At 37.5% G+C, this 20205-nt stretch overlaps 1 protein-coding gene across 1 annotated transcript; it reads left to right on the forward strand.

The window, feature by feature from the left end:
* The first annotated feature begins 17766 nt into the window (after window positions 1-17766).
* Window positions 17767-19775, forward strand: LOC149016106 (cytochrome P450 736A117-like). Its single transcript, XM_089155838.1, has 2 exons — window positions 17767-18715; window positions 19002-19775. The coding sequence occupies exons 1-2, from the start codon at window positions 17780-17782 to the stop codon at window positions 19623-19625; spliced, it is 1560 nt and encodes a 519-aa protein (XP_089011964.1). The 5' UTR covers window positions 17767-17779; the 3' UTR covers window positions 19626-19775.
* The last annotated feature ends 430 nt before the right edge of the window (window positions 19776-20205 follow it).

Consider the following 20205-nt stretch of genomic DNA (forward strand, 5'->3'; position numbering starts at 1 on the left):
TTTGTCCCCTTTTTTTACAAGTGGATTAAATTTTTTGCAAGGCTCCAAATATACTTTCAAATACCTGTGGCAGGTGCAGAACCTATAACAGTAGGGTTGCTGGTTTGAAACCTAAGAAATGCAGAAGAAAGTTAATCAGCGGTGGAGTAGTAGCTTCGACTCATGCCTCAGGATGGAACTTACAGATGGAGCATTTTGAAGTAATATTCACATGAGAAATCTGGTAAGGTTGTCAAATTTATTTCTGCCTGATATATGTTAAGGGGGAATTGATTTAATCTTTCCTGACATTGCTATGGTGGTCTGGATGTGCTTTTGAAATTTTGTTGATTCATTTTACTGAGGGAATACAGTAATGCTCTTCTTTTGGTGCAGATTTGACTCAGGTTGTATCCTAGTACCCTATAGAAGTAGTTCTATAGGTATCCTGTGGCATGTCTGATTGGGGGTAAAACCAGTGCCTGATGGGGAAGGGAAGGATTGCAGTGATGGATATGTAGTAGTTAAAGGAGTTCAGGTATGGCATCAGCTTTGAGATTTATCTTGGCGCATGAATCTACCAGCTCTTTTGATGCTGTTATTTTCTCATGTTCTAGACGTTCCTTCTCAGCTGGAACCTCTTGCACCATTTCAAATGTACATGTATTCCTTTTTTTCCTGGGTGTGAAAATGTACCTTCTTCTTCTTCTTCTTTTTTTTTTTTTTAATTTATTTATTTAATTTTTTTTTGGTAGCTTGATTAAATTTTGTTGCCTTCCAAAAAAAAATTGAAAAGGGGGAATTTAATTTCTTATTTTTGTTTCAAGCTATGTATGGATAACTTGTTCCATGAGCAATCCACATCGAACTATCTTCTTGTCACTGCAATTGAATCTTATCCATTTTGGGATACTAATGATGGATCATTCGTTGTCTGCATATCAGAGAATTCGATTCATGATATTTACACGTTAATGAAAGGTAAACCACTTCATGGTTGGGCAAATTTATGAAACTTAAAGCTATAGGATTACCTAATTGGATTCAAATGCTTGGAAAATTGAATGGTCTATTATTTCTTCAAACTGGAAGCCACTCTTTCTCCTGCAGAGGTAGCTCTTTTCCTTCCTCTTTATGAGATGGGTTTTTGAACACTATTGTGTGATTCTTTTAGAGTTGGTGTACTAAACCCTATTGAGTGTATCGTGCACTATTTGGATTGTGTAATTTATGCAAATATTGTTCAATTAATTATTGATCAAATTGTGTTTATCGGCTTCAGGAAGAGTTGATCTTGGTAGGAGGTACTGCACTTTTGGAACAACAATTAACTCTTGCGGAAGGCTTTCTTGTGTAGGCCTTCAGACACCAACTTGTTCACATCACTACTAATCTTCAAGGAGGAATAGTTTATACAAGGGAATGGTCTATGGAAATTTGAACTCTTGTCCTTTTATATAGATGGTACAAATCCGCAATGCAATGTAGACCTCAGAACAAAGTGCACCATTCAATAGAGCTTGTATTTGGTTCTCCAGGTTAGTTATACATATTATCAGGAAGACTGACTAAGCAAACCCTTTGGTGTAAGTGGTAACACTTCACTTTTTATGGAAATTTTTTTTAATGGGTTCAGCTGGTATGAGCAACAACCCAATAAAAATCTTGATCCCTAGTTTTTGAACCCCACACTTTTTTATTGGAAAAAGTTGTTTTCTCCACTAATGGGTCTTCATGCTTCGACGTCATAATCTAAGATTGAAATGCTTCACTCATCATCTAATAATCCCATTTTGTCGTTGGAGGTGAATTCATGTCTAGACATTCAGGTATCTATCTCACAGCTAAAGAACATCTCCAGACATAAATAATCATAAAAATACTTTTGTAGTCGAAACCCCCCGAAATCGTCCACTAAAGCAAGACAGTGTAGAAATAGAGTAAAATTATCGATCCATGGAACTCGATGAACACTAGAACTTGCATGTTTCAATTGTCCAAATTCAAACCATGAATTTATAGTATCTGTTGAATTTATCATAAAAATTCACACAAAAACTCAAAAATTAACGTGGTTCTGCATTCATTTTGAAGTTTACATCCACAACAATAAAACCCCAATTACCTTACTTTTGGGGTGAGGTTTCATTATCTTTAAATAGAAAAGAATAAGAGTTTTACAAGAAATTAAATTCTAATATGATTCCTCCTCTCTGCTAGTCTCCTTATAAAGTTGGGAGACTAGCAAGTTACATTCATAAAACTCGCTCTCAAGTTGGATTGAAGACAACATTTGAGGTCAACTTCTTCAATGCAATTTGAAACAATCCCTTTGACAAAGCTTTGGTGAAGACACTGGCAAGCTGATTTTCACTTCTTACATAAGGGGTTTCTATAGTTCCATCCTAAACCTTCTCACGACAAAATGACAATCAACTTCAATGTGTTTAGTTCTTTCATGAAACACCGGATTAGAGGCAATGTGTATAGCCGTTTGATTGTCACAGAACAACTTCATGGGTTCTTTAGAACTTCTCACCCCCAATTCTTGAAGTAGGGCACCAATCCAAACTAATTCACTAGTGGTAGATGCCATTGCTCTATACTCTACTTCTACACTAGAACGAGCGACAACATTTTGTTTTTTACTTCTCTAAGAGACTAAATGTTCTCATACGAATACACAAAAGCCAGTAGTTGATCTTCGATAAGTAGGATTGCCAGCCTAATCTGCATCGGCATATCCTTCAATGTTTGTGTGTCCATTCTTTTCATGCAAATGCACTTTCCTGGAGAAGACTCCAGATAACATAGTATATGATTAACCAATTCCATGTGACCTTTGGTAGGATTATGCATAAATTGATTGACATAGTTTACTGCATATGCAATATCAGGGTCGGTAATGGTCAAATAAATAAATTTTCCAACCAACCTTTGAAAACAATTAGGGATAATTACTGTTGCCCCCTTGTACTTTGATTTTATTACTACTTTATCCCCTGTACTTTTTAAAATTACTATTCCAACCCTTAACTTTGTCAACAATTACTAATGCCCCCTACCGTCAAGCTCCGTCAGTTTATTGATGATGTGGCATCTATATATTTTTTCAAAATCCCAAAAATAACCCTGCAATTATCTTTTTACTTATTTGCTATTTTTTACAAGTTATAATACTACCCTTAATAGGAAAAAATTAACTTTAATTTCACTTTTCTTTTTTTAAAAAGAAACCACCAAATAAAGGAAAGATGTGATTTTTTTTTTCTAAAAATAAATCATCAAATAAAAGAAAAATGTAATTAAATAGAAACTAAAATATTAAAAAAATATCAAATTTAATTCAAAGTTGAAAATTGAAAATCACCTAATATATGCTGACCATTATGTATGTTACCAAATTTTCTATCAATTAGATCTTATATGCTAATTTGTTTGTAAAACTTTCATCATGGTGATTATGAAAAATTTAAGTGGAGTGTGAAAGTTTCAACAATCATAAGTATGTGGTCCCACCAAATCCAAAACTAATTTTAAAATATAAGATTTTAAGGATATAATTGACATGCAATATAGTTTCTATAAATGAGGGTAATGCCATATTATTTACTTCTTAATTTTAAGGGCAAAATAGACATTTCATATTTGATGTTAACAGCCACTTAACACCTTTAGAAGTGAGGGGGGCAATAGTAATTTCACAAAGAAGGGGGTTTGATTAGTAATAAAATCAAAGTATAAGGGGGCAATAGTAATTATCCCAAACAATTATTATCTTGCAATGGAGAATCATTATTAGTAACCTTACAAGTGTAATCCATGGGTGTGTTTGCTGGTTTCACACTCAACTTGCCAGTTTCCTTCAACAAATCAACAACATATTTCCTTTGAGAGATGAATAATCCTTTATTAGACGTTGCAACTTCAATTCCAAGAAAGTATCGAAGTTGTCCCAAGTCCTTGATGTCAAAAGTCTTCTTCAAATATTCTTTGAGGGTATTGATTCCTTGATGATCATCTCCAGTAATTACAATATCATCCACGTATACCAAATTTACTATTGTGCCAGTAGAGGCTTTCTTCACAAACATGGAGGAATCTGATCCACTTTTTGTGAATCCAAATTTAATAAGAGTTATACTTAACTTTTTATACCATGCTCGTGGTGATTGCTTTAGGCCGTATATTGTTTTATTCAATTTACAAGCAAGTCCATCTTGTTTTTCTAATGAATGGCCTGGAGGAATTTCCATATAAATTTCTTCTTGTAAGTCTCCTTGTAAAAATACATTTTTTACATCCATTTGCAAAAGTGGCAATATATAATTAACAACAACTGACATCAACACTCTTATAATATTTATTTTTACCACATGAGCAAATGTCTCTCTATAATCAACTCCATATGTTTGAGTATATCCTTTGGCAACAAGCCTTGCCTTATATCTCTTTAGAATCCCATCATTCTTGAATTTGGTCTTGTAGACCCAACGACATCCAATTGGATGTTTGTCACTTGGGAGTTGCACTATATCCCATGTTTTATTTTTATGAAGAGCTTCTAGTTTCTCATTCATAGCCTTCACCTATTTAGGTGAATTCTTAGCTTCAATAAAATTGGCCGGCTCCTCGTGGTCTTCAATGGCCGAAAGATATGCAAAATATTGAGGGGAGATATTATCATAACTTATATGAGATTGGATTAGGAACTTAGCTATATGATAAGTGGTAAACTCGCGCAATCTCACTGAAGGTTGAGAGACCCAAGTAGATCTGCGAATTGGTAATTGTGCTATGGTTTCAATTGTATCATTTCCTGCAATAGGTACATTTGTAGTTGTTTCACCATGTAGATTCCTATCAGTATCTTCAGTGACATCACCTATAACAGTGCTACCTTTAGTGGTGTCGCCCATAACATTGTCTTCATTAGCATCACCCCTTACAAACATGTTATTTGGTATACTTGGTAACAGGACATGAACAAATTCACTGTAATCTAGTTCCCCTTGAGTTTGATTCCTGCTAGAGAAGAACATCTAAGTTTAAGACACATCCCGTGAAATAAAAAGTTTACCAGTAGATGGGTCAAAACACTTATAACCCTCTTTTGTAGAGGAGTATCCCAAAAACACACATTTGTGAGCATGATGATCAAGTTTATCACCACCCTGGGCATGAACATAAACATTGCAACCAAAAACTCAAAGATGAGACATCACAATGGGACGATCATATAGAACCTCTGAGGGTATCTGAAAGTTCAAAACTGTAATGGAGAGATGGTTGATTAAATAACAATTCGTGGTGACAGCATCTGACCAATAAGTCTTGGGAAGATTCCCATGAAATAATAAAGATCAAGTCACCTCAAGTATATGCCTGTTTTTGCGCTTAGCAATCCTATTTTGTTGAGGAGTGCCTGCGCATGAAGTTTGATGTAAGATTCCCAAACTTTTGAGATGTGATTGAAAGGGCCTATGGTGTATTCTATTCCATTATCTGTTCGCAAAACTTTAATGCGAGTTTGATACTGAGTCATAACCATCTGGCAAAATTCCTGAAATATCTATAGCACTTCATTCTTGGAAGACAATAAATACAACCATGTGGCCCGAGATTTATCATAAAAAAATGAAACAAAATATCTGAATCCATCTCTAGAGTTTATAGGAGAATGCCAAACATCAGAATGCACTAGATCAAATAATGCACTTGAAACATGAGTATTATGTGGAAACATTAATCTATGTTGCTTGGAAAAATGGCAAGCATCACAACCAGTAGAATTAAAAGATAAACCAAGAGTTTAAAATCGTAAAATCCTATAAGAAGGGTGACCCATACGCCAATGCCAGAGTTGAGATTTCTCAAGATTACTCATAGAAGTCAAGGCGCTATTTGTAAGATCTAACATATAGAGTCCATTTTGCAGACTACCTTCACCAAACGTTGTCCCAATTAAATTGTCTTGGAACACTACCTTATCCTTTGAAAAGATCACATTACAATTTAAACTCTAAATAATTTTACTAACTGATAACAAATTCATAGATAATGATGGCACAAATAATGCATCAGTCTTGGTTGAAAATAGGTTCAATGTCCCTTGACCTTGGATCGGTATAGTAGTATCATTAGCAACAGCAATTGGAGGATAAGATTTAACTTATCAGTGCTAAAATCAGATAAAAGATTTGTAGATCGACATATATTGTCGGTTGCACCCGAATCTACTATAAATGAATTCTGAAAAGTAGAGAGAGCAAGAGTAGTACCATGAGACTAGATGAAGTTTTGCAGTAAAGATATAACCTTTCCCAGAGAGTGTTGTATTGCTAAAGAACCTGCCATGGGAAGATCTCCATACAAACCCACAATATCAAATATCAACGGAGCAAAATCTCCTCGATCTGTTACTTCCACCAAGTCTGGAACGTCCAAAAACCTTAAGACCACTTAACCCCGTACAAAACACATTTGACCAATCAATCAAAACCTTCCTTATTCTCCTGGCACATTCTCTCTTTTCTAGATCTCCACACAACTTGACAACAATCTATCGAACTTTGCTCTGATACCATGTTGAATTTATCATAAACATTCACACAAAAACTCAAGAATTAACGTGGTTCGGCATTTATTGTGAAGCCTACATCCACGACAAGAAAACCCCAATCAACTTACTTCTGGGGTGAGGTTTCATTATCTCTAAATAGAAAAGAGTAAGAGTTTTACAAGAACTTAAATTCTAATATGACTCACTCTCTCTGCTAGTCTCCTTATAAAGTTGGGAGACCAGCAAGTTACATTCATAACAGTATCCGTCATTCAAGAATAAAAAGCCACAGCGAAGATGAATTTCTGTAATGTACAACACCTGAATTTCTCAGAGAAAGGAGGAGTTCAAAGGTAGAAAACGAGCAACATTGCTGGTTCGTGTAACTTCCACAACATAATCTCAGACCTTAACAGAATTATAATTGCAAGTAGGAGGTGGAGGCAAATTTAAAATCAGGAATTTCAGGTTTCGATCCCATTGCCTTACTGGATATTGATTTCTCTTGTGCGCCTTGGGTCAATAACTTCTCTGTTTCTTTCTTCTCTTCCACAGCCAACCAATCGATGGTGGAGCCCAGTAACTCCAACTGGTTACTCTCTGAAACCTCATCGTTCTTAGAACTTGACCATTGAAGATCGTAAACCTTGAAGGCTTTTTATTAGCTTTCCTATTTGAAAGCTTCTTCTTAGCTTTTCCTCAAACGAGAAAACCATGTAACGGAACTATGCAATATTGAGTAAGGCATTGAATTTCTTCATGGAACTCTTGGAGATGGTGGGTCCCTCCTGGCCTATTTCGTTTCGATGGTTGAAACCTTGGGAGGGAACTTCCAGATTCAGAATTTCAGATACATTTTCAACTTTCAAGTTTAAAGACTTAACTGTTGGTGGTTGTACACTGGCAGAGTAGGGGTAGTGGTAAGGTGCGACATTTTGGCAATATTCCCTGGATTCGCCTAGGCACACAAGAGAAAATTGCTTCAATCATATGCATTAATTGTCAAGCGAAATTTCGGATCGTTAGATGAGAAATTTTGGTTGAGATTTTGATTTCGACCTTTGAATATCAATGGCCGAGATCGAAATCTATACCGAGATTTTGATCTGGCGGTCGAGAATGTTTTGCTTGACAGTCCTGTGCATTTATGAAGTAGGGTTTGCGTGAATTTCACCCACATTTCTGCCGAAATTTTCAATCAGTTTTGGTCAGATTCCATTTCAAGAACTATTTTAGGCTATTTGGGCCTAAAGTAGGTGTCTAACCTAATATGATGCCAATAACCACACTAGGATTTGACACTTCACAAATATTCCTTAATTTTATAGGATAACTCAAGGAGTGAAACCTCAAATTTTCCCTTATATGTCAATGCAGGGTTGGTAGAGTGGTAAGATCCATACTTCTTAGTGGAGAGGTCATGGGTTCGACCCTTGCGGATGACAAAAGCTCCCCCCTGAGAATGTAATCGAGGTGTGCACAAGCTGGCCAGAATGAACCTCACATACCCAAAAAAAAAAAAAAAAAAAAAAAAAAAAAATCCCTTACATGATTAGTTACACTATATATATATATATATATATTGCGATGAATTCAAAATTCATTTTTCCTTTACAATTGAGATTTTTTACATTTGACTCACTTAGAATGGGCCATAATTCTAGTTGAGTAACTTGTGTTGGAAAAATTACATATGGCTCAAGACAAAACTGTCGAGAGGAGATTCTCGCTACTCGTTTTTACTCTTCTTTGACTGAGGACATTCCAGTTTGGTTGCCTGAAGCATCGGGCAAGTTTACAATGCAATCCGCTTGGGAGGCAGTATGAGATGCTAATCAGATTCGGATAATGGATTTGCTAATTGGATTTAGATTCGAATACTGATTTATCTGATCCGTTTACAGTTCTAGTCTTAATGTCCAGTTAATTCCCCTTATTACATGACCAAAATATCCTCCCATGAAATTTAAAGACTTACAATAACTAAAGTACGATCTTCTTGCACCTTGTCAGAACTTACCCACAATCGCCTCACAGAAAGGCCCAAATCATGAAAATTGACTTCTTGTATTTGAATCCCTTGGGGCTTGGAACCACATATCTCCTTGACTACCATAAGAAAGGGCTTTTAATCAAAGCAGGGGCACCTTAATTGACAACAAAACAGCAAGACCAAGCCCAAGATATTTCTAGCTTAGCGCACTGTCTTGTCGTAAAATTATCTAATGGCCAAACGGCTATCGACCCTAGATTGCATACATTGAAGGTTTGGTTCATGCAGTTCTATCATGACATAAAGTATCCAATGGTCGCATGACTAGCTACCAACTCTCTGTATCATATATCCAAGATTTTATATCATGCCACGCAATGATAATGTATGTCAAAGAATGACAGTTTGGATTTATGGAGTCACAGAGCTTTTGACTGAAGTTACTCCTGCTTTCCATCCTTGGGAAACCATCAACCTTCTTAAGTAGGTAAAAACAGGAGGAGTCAGTTTTTCTGAGGTATGAATATAGAGATGGTTTGCATGGGGGAGGATTCATATAGTCGAAGAGCTTTCGATTGAGTTGGTAAAAAGGAGGAATAGGTTTTTTGAGGTCAGAAAATAAAGATGGTTTGTATGGGGGAGGAAGACTTTTGTGTTTTGGTTTTTGCTCAACAACCAAGGTGGAGCCTGAAGGATCAAGACCTTCAAATGGGAATATCTTCCTTGATGAGGCGAAGGAAGAATTAGAAAAGATCTATACTCATCATGGCCTCTAGAGATGCGGTTGTATTGGTAACAAGAGCTTCTACAGAAACCCAACTCAGTGAATAGCATGAAAATCTGTATTTTTTTTTCTCTCCCTTGGAAATTCTTAAGAATTTTGTTTTGCTGTTGTAGACTGGAGGACTCTATTGGGAAGTAAAGCTAGATAGCTTAACAGCAAGCCAAGAAGACTCTGACGAAATCATGCTGAGCCCAAGATCCACTGCAAGTGCCCTTATCGATCTATTCTGCAGGTTGATCTATCAATGAAGGACCTTGTAGCCCTCTCTGGTTCTCACTTGATTGGTAAGAGACAATTCTTCTCAATCGTTAACCGCCTTTACAACCACTCAGGAACCGGCATACCTGACCCTGCCATAGAAATTGAGTGCAGGGAGATGCTTGACAAACTTGTTGAAAAATAAAACTTGGTGTAATCAGGAGCACGAGATAACAGTATGACAGCTGAAGCTTCTAGGCACGTTATTATGTCGCTGTCCTTAAGACATAATTCGCCCCTCAAGAAAGGTGCTATGAGGTACCAGCGAACCGTCTCCCAGGATACAAAGAAGCCCAAACTCAAGGTTGTTTCTTGAGTTTTGCAAAGCACAGACAAAACTCAAGAACAGAGAAAACTTCGGATTTTCTACTCTCCTGCTGTTGAGAAACTAGAGGGGATTTATAGGCATTGAGGTGCCTCTACTGAACAGTTCATGACTCTGTTCGTATGGGTGCACCTCTCTGTAGGGATACAAATGCCAATGTTCAGATCTGAGTCGTTGGATCATTCGGCCGCACGATCTAACGGTCTAGATTGAACCATCAAGATGACATTTATGGATCTACTTCCATTGCCCTAGATCTGCCGTTGATCAAAATAGACGGTTCAGATTTGATCTCGCTCGAAGCGTGCTAAGTGCTAAGTGTGTGCGCCAAAAGCGCCTAAATAGCCCACTGCCCACGCCGTGCGTGAGCGCGCTCGGACGGTACACCGTCCTCGCTCGTACACTGCACACGCATTGGCATGTCTTTTGATATTAAATCAAAGTTAATAGGCAGTACCTATTAATTAATTTGGATTCCGACATCTCGGTTTCCAATGTGGGACTATATAACACACACTTTCCTAAAATAAACAAAGGAAAGTTTCCGCACTTATAAATCCAATTTTAAATGAAAAGTTTATTATTTTATTATATTAAAAATAATACAACATATTCTGTCCAAAAGGTGGATGGGAAGAAATCATAAGGGACCTTCATGCTACTTCGCTGGTGTTCGACAAACAGTACTTCAAGGACTTGGTCTCTTGACGAGGATTTCTCAACTCAGTTTAGTTTAGACACTTCACAAATGAAAAGACTGAATACGGAACTTTAGCACTAATCAAGAGGGGTTCTTCCAAGCCTTTATGGAGGGTATGATTAAAATGGGTGATCTTCAGTCTGACTATCCCTAGAGAAATCCAACGTATTTGTAGAGTTGTTAATAGCCCACCTTCAAAAATATATATTGTTTGATGATAGAAAAGTAACTAATACAAGAGATTAGCATTAATGTAATAGTGTACTAAATAGAAATTAATAAAGATGAGATTAGATGCAACCACTTGTTATAGAAAGCCACAAGAAGAAGTGTGAGAATCCCTCCATAAATGGATCCTTGGATAGGAAGTTAGAAACCTGCCTTGTTAGTCATGTGCATGCATTGCCTTATTTTGTTGTGATAGTGTGTGGGGGCTGTTTGGAATCATACAATTATATTGATTCGACAGCGATAGGCAAATCTGATTCTCAGTAGTGATTCTTTTATTTATTTGGAATCCTCATCCTCTCATCCATTGAAGAGTCACTTGTGATAATCACTTTTTCCAGCTGCAAAAAGGGAAGAGGAAAGCCCCAATTTTGTCACTGCGTGATGGATGGATGAACCCACTCCGAATTAGTGATTAAATTGGTCTCAAGAACCCCAGAATGGGTCCTCATCTGAAACAACGAGATCTCCAGACGATCTGATCAGAAGATGAAATCTGCATAAACCATTATAGGGTGGCACAGATCAGACTGAACCTTAAATGGTGAGAAATTGATTATTCATTGATTGTGGAGCTTGAAGTTGGCGTACAAAGACTGAGATATTATGAGGGGAGGACTGAGAAGCATGATATTATGATATATTTCTGAAAGTGGATCACTCAGTGGGGGAGAGAGAGGGGAGAGTGAGCCTGCCCTGCACGGCTACACCTGATGCAGGTCGAGTTAAGATCCAACATGGCTAGCAGGGGAGGGTTTGTTTGGAAGCCATTAATGGTGGAAAGAGACTTTGAAAGAGTCATAACCTGATTTTTCTCTTTTAGTAACATGAAAGGTCATATCAACTTAGGGTCGGATACTTTCCTTCCTTGCTTCTCGCAATCCATTCTGGTATATTTTCCCTAGAGTCATCGTTTCCTATGTATCCAACTAACTTGGACTACGGATAAGGGTGTCAATCGGTATGGTTTTGGTATGGTACCAACTTTGAATACCGAAAACCAGAACCGTACCGTACCAAATTTACACGGTACAGTACGGTTTTGGTATTAAATCGGTGTGGGAAAACGGTTTAAACATGGTATCTGTGCGATACAATTTCGGTACGATCGAACTCATGCCACTTTGTTGTTAGTTCATTAAGATCTTAATGAAATTGTGATCAACAATCGATAGAATCTAATATTAACCGAGACAAAGCAAGTAAATCTAAGAAGATGAATGAAGGACAAAGCAAGTAAATCTAATTAAGGATTGGGTAAAGGTAAATTGTTTTAATTGTAAAATTACATTTATATCCCTTAATTTGGTATGGTACCAATTCGGTGCGATTTCGGTACATATCGACAGTATGAGTACCTGAAAACAGGAACCGTACAAAAAGAAATTCGGTTTTGGTACGTACCATAACGAATTTTAAAAGGTGCGATATGCTATGGTTTTAGACGGCGAGGTTCGGTATGCAATTGACACCCTTAACTATGGACTCTTAACTCTATTGGTCATCCACATATAATAAATGGGAAGCTTTCATGTCCTCTCACATGTTGTTTATTGGTCTTGAGCGCCCATGAGCCCAGGCTTATTATAATGTGACTCTACCAGCCCAGGTTTATTATAATGCGATCCTACCAATGAATGACCCCCACAATGTGATTATGTCCTCTCACGAGTTGGATATCGGTCTTAAGAGCTTGTAATCCTCATTGCTGTCATGGGTCACTCGGCCTCAATACCCACGCCGATAGAGTGAGATATGACGAGGTTTCTAACCAAACACTTCCAGACAATCCTAGATATGACATCTAGTAATCATGGAAAGCGCCAATGGACATCATAGGAATGCGTCCCATTCCATCTCCACTGATGTCCCATGACAGAAACACCCAATTGGTATTCCTCATTCCACAATCACAACCTAAGCAATCACATTACAATATGATTTCAAACATAACATCATATCATAACTCATTTACATTCTAACTTTACATATTCAACAAAGATGCATATCATCATTGCTAATAACATTCTGAAATTATAGAGGCATATCTATTATGAATAAGTCCTAAAACAGTAATATAGATCGTGCATTCAAGTTCTATTACAAGATAAGAAAGTAACTTATATGTTATTTGTAAGTAAACGTCATCACCTTGTTGTCGACTTGGATCCTTTGAAGAGTAACCAAAAGATAGAATCAAACTTGCCAAAGAAGCCCAATTAATACAATGATTTATTCTTGCTCAAGATTATATTATTGTGCTATGTGGGAGGATGATTGTTGAGACTTGATCTTCCGCGTTGTGGATCACACCTCTGGGTGTTGTAGTTAGGTACTTGACTGGGGGATGTGACAGATACTTTCCCTCATACCTCTCACAATCAGTTCCGGTATCCTTCCTCTTAGAGTCATCGTATCCTATGGCACCAACCAGCTTGGACTACGGATTTTTAACCCTATTGGTCATCCACATATAATGAACGGGAAGCTTTCATGTCCCATCACGGGTTGTCTACTGGTCTTGAGCGCCCATGAGCCAAGACTTATTATAATGCAACCCTACCAATGAATGGCCCCCACAATTTGATTGTGTCCTCTCACGGATTGACTACTAGTCTTGAGCACCCACAATCCCCATTGCTACCACAGGTCACTCTGCTTCAACACCCACGCCGATAGGGTGTGATATGACGAGGTTTCTAACCAAACACTTCTACACACCCTAGGTATGACATCCAATAATCATGAAAAGCGCCAAGGGGTATCATAGGATTGTGTCCCATACCACTTCTACTAATGTCCCAAGACAAAAACACCCAATTGGCATTCTACAATTTACAATCACAACCTAAGCATTCACATCAATATGATTCCAAACACATCATTATATCATAATTCATTCTCATTTCAAACATTCAAATATCTAACAAATATGTAAAACATCATTACTAACAATATTCTGAAATTACAAAGGCATAACAATCATGTTTAAGTCCTAAAAACAACAATATAGAACATGCATTCAAGTCCTATTACCAATAAGAATGTAACTAAGGTTATATGTAAGTGAACGTCCTCACCTTATTGTCGATTTGAAACCTTTGAAGAGGAGATCAAAAGATGAGTTCAAACTTGTCAAAAAAATCCTAACAATATGATGATTCAATATTAGGAACAAACCCTAAAGGTTTGAAGATGAAAAGAGGGCAAAACTAGGCATTCTATTGTCAGCAGCATGGTTGGTCGCCAGGGGTTGCCAAGCCAATCGACCAAGGCTGTTGTGTACGGACAACAAATCCTGAAATCGATAGAAAACTCATCGTTTGGGTTCCAAATCATTCCGAAATTAACTAAAAAATTCTGAAATCATGGTAGGACATTATCTAGTATGATTTAGGCATCAATTATGACCAAATGAATGCATGAAAGCCTAACAAGTCCTATATTAGGTTTCATACGAAATCAAACCGCAGATTCAGAGATAGACTATTCACTCTAAGGTAAAGAGAATAGTAGAATAAGGTCTGAAAACATCATAGAATATGGTCTAACATGGTTTGAAAATCAGACTAATCAAAGAGAAATAAAACTACATAGATTTAGGGATGTCAACGGTGCGGTTTGGGGCGGTTTCGAGCTGGGCCTAACGGTTTTGGGCTAAAAAACACTCAGCCCAAACACGGCCTGTTAGCAAAATAACGGTTTCGGTTTGATGCGGTTTGGGTTCGGGCTAACTAATGGTTTGGGCTAATGGTCTATACTCAGGTTGACTAATGGTTTGGGCTAATAATTTTTGGTATGCAAAAAAAATATTTACTTAATTTAAACAAACTTTGTACATTTAATTGGACATTCATAGTTAATCCTTCTAATTGTCTTTTACAAGTAGTAGAATGACTATTTGATCTTTGAATTTATGCTATTTTTCAGAAAATCTATATCAACTACCTAATGGTAATATGACTATTCAAATAATATTTAATGTTAAACTACATAACGGGTTGTAAAATGGGTTATAACGGGTAGCGGTTTGGGTTCGGGTTGGGTTCGGGCTCTGCCTCCCTCAGCCCAATTACGGCCCATTAAGGATCGGTTTGGACCGGTTCGGTTCGGTTTTAACGGTTTGGGCTGCAAATTGACACCCCTACATAGATTCATGCTATGTCTTTACCGAAATCATATCGTGAGATTTATGAAAGAGCTAGAGTGAATGGAGATTCACTCTATAATTAAGAAAATAGAAGAAAAGGTACTTACAGTAGATTTAGACCTTCTTCTAAGTCTCGACAATAGGTAGAAACAATAGAGAAAGAAGAATTAGAAAGAATAGAGTGAATGCTAACCTTGTAGAAGAAGAATTGTCAGACGAAAAACTTGATGGATGCTCCCAAACCTTCCTTCACCTTGGAGAGGGTTCTTTAGAGTGTCTCTGACATTCTTTGATGGCTTTAAAACATAATGACATGTTTTATAACGAAAATAATTAAATAGGCTTCAAAATCCTAATCCCCCAAAAGTGCCAATTTTCCCTGAAATAGGCTTGGACGCCTGGGACTACCAAGGTAGGCTGCCAACTTGACACTTTTGGTGCTTTGAAAGCCATAACTTCCTCTTGGGTCCCTTTCAAAGTTATAGAAGGGTCTTACTTGATTTTTCGGGACCTTTCACTTGTGTCATTACTGTACTCTTGATCCATCTACCAAGTCTGTCAACGTTCGGGTTAATTCTTCTTCCAAAATCCAACAAAGTTCCCAACTTAGTCTCATTTCCATCTACTTCCATTAGTTCAAAGTCAAATTCAATGTTTTCAATTCGGATGACCCACAGTTGTCTTCTTCCTGCACTCTAGGTTTTTTGGACATACAATATTGATTTATGGGTTAGGGTTATGAGGGATTTCACAGTCTCAACTAAAGTCGACCTAGTCAGCAGGCTTGGGGCTCATGTTGTGGATAAATCACCCATCATTAGTTCACGTTAGACCAGCCGACGGTCCAAACATTTATGAGGCTAGACCACAGGCCATGTAAGAATATAATCATAACCATTGATTCCATAGCACTCAATTGACGGTCCATACAAGGCCTAGTGAGTAAGGAAAATCTATTAAGAGGGATCAGACACAAGCAAAAGATAACACACTTTCATTCACTCAAAAATCCTGCAACTTCACGCTTTCATACATTCAAAAAACCTAGAGCTCATCACTTGAGCCCTAGAACAGCTATTTTTCGTTCTTACTGACTTGGCCGTCGGAGATGAAATGCCGATCCAACTGATCGGCTCCGTTTCTTACCGCTTTTCTAGTGGTCTTGTAGGTGAGAGAATCTCGCATCAGATCAAACCATATCTGAATCGTTTTGTGTGAATCGTGGTCTGCAACCTTGACAAATTCGACACCAACAACGAAGATATTATATAGTGTTTCAGCAGCTCTGCCTTAGACAGGATTGTCTGCCTACCCATGCAAGAGCAGCTCGCTGTAACTCAAACTTAACGAGTAATAATCATCTAATGGAAGATATGAGCCTATTCGACTGACAAGTGGCAGGTTAGATTCTGATTTTCACAAGCCGATGTCAATTTTTATCCAGAGCTAGAATGTGAAAGGAACTTCACCTTGATTCCCAGCTTCAAAGGGACCATATAACTTAGATTAAATAGCAACTCTATCCTCTTCAGTTTCGAACCAGTAGAGAATAGAAAATTCTACCACCATTAGAGCATCAAGGTTTCTTAGTTGTTTGACCAACATCAAAATTGACCCTATTTCTGATATAACCTCAACATAGAAGCTGTTGACCAATATCAAAATATTATTGTAAACCTCCACGTTCTGAGAATAAAAAACAATTCTTACTTGAATTCATAAATATTGAAATCTATCTTCTTTTTTTTTTTTTTTAAGTTATTTTACAAAGAAACTTAACATTTTTTTAAATAGTGTTGGTTACTAGGAGATTCATACGTAATTTATTATAATAAGAGAACCCAATATTAGTTTATGTTATAATAAAAGGATTCATACTTAAAAAATAATAACTCATTAATACATATGTGAATATGGTGGCTCGGATGTGATTTTATTTAACTTTTAAACCGTCATTCCAAATGGAATATTCTTCCCAGGTGATTTCAGTGGATCCTTCCGGTTGTTTTTTTTTTCTTAGGGTGAGAGAAATGCTTCAAGGTCACAAACCTTAATGAACAAACTCTAGCCTAAGTAATTCGAAGGATCTTTTGTCCTTTGTCTTTCAATGCTTAACTTAATTTGTCAGCAGCTTCTTCTTTTTGACGCTTTACATAATTTAAACATATAATTGAGACTTTACCTCCTGTCTCTCAAAGATTTGATACATATAATTTAAATATAAAGAAATAATTCAGCATTCGTCATGGAAAATTCAACCCCTAACCTTTTACCTTATACCGTATACGTAAAGACATTAGTTTTTTTTAGCAATTTAAAATTACAAAGGAATTTTTTTTTCTTTCGAAATCTAACATTCTACGTAGGAACATTGATTTTTTTTACCGCCTTAACAGCCCCTTACAGGTTACTTCAATTCCTTTCTGAACTTTGAACAGAATGGCTCTGTAATTGTACTGATTCAATTCTGAACGTTAGGTATGAAGAGTGAAGACATCATTAGAGCGTTTCCGGATACAACCATTCGAAAGCATTGGTCGTTCAATTCAAAACAAACAAGAAACCATGCATTGGAAAATATGAGACAATTCGAGTGACTAGTGGCTGAGCGAAAGTCAGTCTCTATCCACAGAATGTGATAGAAACTTCACCATGATCCCCATCTTCAATATGGACCAGAATAAATAGCATATTTATCAATTATCATCTTCAGTTTTGAACCAGAAAATAGCACATTTATATATATATCAATTATCATCTTCAGTTTTGAACCAGAAGAGAATAGAACATCTCTAGGAAAATGCTACCAACATTAGAGTATCAAGGTTTCTTAGTTCATGCCATCTCCTTCCTTCTGTTTTGCTTTCTCATACACTTCATCAACAGATCCAGGAAAAAGAAACCTAATTTTCCACCTTCTCCATCAAAACTTCCTATAATAGGAAACCTCCATCAACTAGGCTCCTTACCTCATCGATCACTATTTGCGTTGGCTCAACGCCATGGCCCTCTCATGCTGTTGCACTTCGGCAGCAAACCAACCCTTATAGTCTCATCTGCAGATCTTGCTTGCGAGATCATGAAAACCCATGATCTCATCTTCTGTAGCAGACCTGACTCAAGCATCGCTAGGAGATTGTTGTACGACCACAAGGACCTAGCCTTTGCACCCTACGGCGAGTACTGGCGACAAGCACGAAGGTTATGTGTCCTTCAGCTTCTAAGCAGTAGGCGGGTTCAATCTTTCCGGTCAGTGAGGGAAGAAGAAGTGGCGCTTCTGATGGAGAAAATAAGACTTTCATGCTCGTCTTCAATACCTTCCCTGGTAAATCTTAGTAAGACACTTGAATCTCTATCTAATGACATAATTTCTAGGGTAGCACTAGGAAGGAAGTATGGTGGAGATGTGGAAGGGAAGAGGTTTGGTGAGATGATTCGTGAATTCGGCAATCTCTTGGGTGTTTTCAATGTGAAGGACTTCATACCATGGCTTGGTTGGGTGAATCATATCAGTGGGTTGGATGCAAGGGTGCAGAAGAACTTCAGAGAAATAGATTCTTTTCTTGATCGAATATTAGGTGATCATATTCAATTTCAGAGAGGAAGGGATAGATGTTGCAGTGCAGGTGGCACTGATGTTGAAGGCCAAGACTTTGTGGATTTCTTGCTTGGGATTCAAAAGGATGAGAGTTCTGGAATTGTCATTGAGAGAGACCACATGAAAGCTATAATTCTGGTAAGTACTATCATTATTATTATTATTCACTACTGTCATAAGGAATGGGCCTCTAGGTCCAGAAGATGAAAGTAAAAGGTTGGTGGGGAGATATCAATATAGACCTTCTTGTCTTATTGCTTTTATATAGGAGGTTATCACCACTATGTCAAAGAATGTCTAAAGTTAGGCGTCCATGCTTCTTATCAATATCATATCTTGTCAAAAGAAGGTTGATTTCTACACTTCTAATATGATTTTATGTTATTTTATTTACATCTTTATTTTCTCCCATGTTTTCTTGAAGGACATGTTTGCCGCTGGTACAGATACGACTTATACAGTTGCAGAATGGGCAATGGCAGAGCTCCTAAGACAGCCGGAAGTCATGAAAGAAGTACAGGATGAAGTGAGGAAATTTGGGAAGGATAAAATAGACATTACTGAGGACGATTTGGAGCAAATGCAGTATCTAAAGTCAGTAATCAAGGAGTCACTAAGATTGCATCCACCAATTCCATTATTAGTACCACGAGAATCCATTGAGGATGTCAAAATACAAGGGTATGATATTCAAGCAAAGACCACCGTGATCATCAACGCATATGCAATAGGACAAGATCCAAGTTATTGGGAAAAAGCAAAAGAATTCCAACCAAAGAGATTCTTGAGTTCTCCTTCAAGGAATGTTGATTTCAAAGGCCATGACTTTCAATTCATTCCATTTGGCGCAGGAAGGAGAGGGTGTCCAGGCATTCAATTTGCAATTTCTGTTAATGAACTTGCACTAGCAAATATTTTGCATAACTTTGATTGGAAATTGCCTGATGCAGTAAGTGGCAAGGATTTACATATGACAGAGTGTTCAGGGATTACAACACATCTTAAATCTCCTCTTCTTGCTATTGCAACTCCCCATGGTTGCTTGTGATCAGAAGAATTGATCTAGTTGTTGCTTGATGTTGAAACTTGAAAGATATATCACCTATTATGGTGTGTGGCTATAATTTTTCTTCGTATTGTGTAACACTATGTAATTCCTACTTAATCGTCATGGCTGTTTTAAGTAATTTTCATTGGCTTTGTGTCCTCCAATGGTATCCAATGGTACTCAGGTACAAATCGAGCTCCTCAACTTCTTAACTTCGTTCACCTAGGAAGCACCTTATGGTTGTAGGAATGTCAGATTAGAAAATATGACTCAAATCAAAACTTAAAACTTGGGCATTTCAAGTCGATTGTCAACCACTATGTCACCCCTCACCCCAAAAGGCAAAGCTTCCCCAGAGCAAGGGGTCGTGTCCATGTGTGAAATACCATCAGTTGCACCCCTTCCTCCCCACCCCAACCCACCCCCCTCCCAAACAAATTTTCAAAATTTCCCTAGAGTGACCCCCTTTGCCCTAGAGTGACCCCCTTTGCACTCTTTTCATGTTTGAAATACCAAACTTCCCCCCCCCCCTGTCACATCCCCCAACCTGTACCCAATTACCCGTATACCCGAAGGTGTG

The sequence above is a fragment of the Hakea prostrata genome, chromosome 5, assembly GCF_041222555.1.
Source record: "Hakea prostrata isolate BN-2017 chromosome 5, UWA_Hpros_2, whole genome shotgun sequence".
NCBI classification, from domain to species: domain Eukaryota; kingdom Viridiplantae; phylum Streptophyta; class Magnoliopsida; order Proteales; family Proteaceae; genus Hakea; species Hakea prostrata.

Coding starts and splice junctions, on each gene's coding strand:
- LOC149016106 (XM_089155838.1), top strand. CDS start 17,780: ATGCTACCAACATTAGAGTATCAAGGTTTCTTAGTTCATGCCATCTCC. Junction 18,716..19,001: donor ACATGAAAGCTATAATTCTG/GTAAGTACTATC, acceptor GTTTTCTTGAAG/GACATGTTTGCCGCTGGTAC.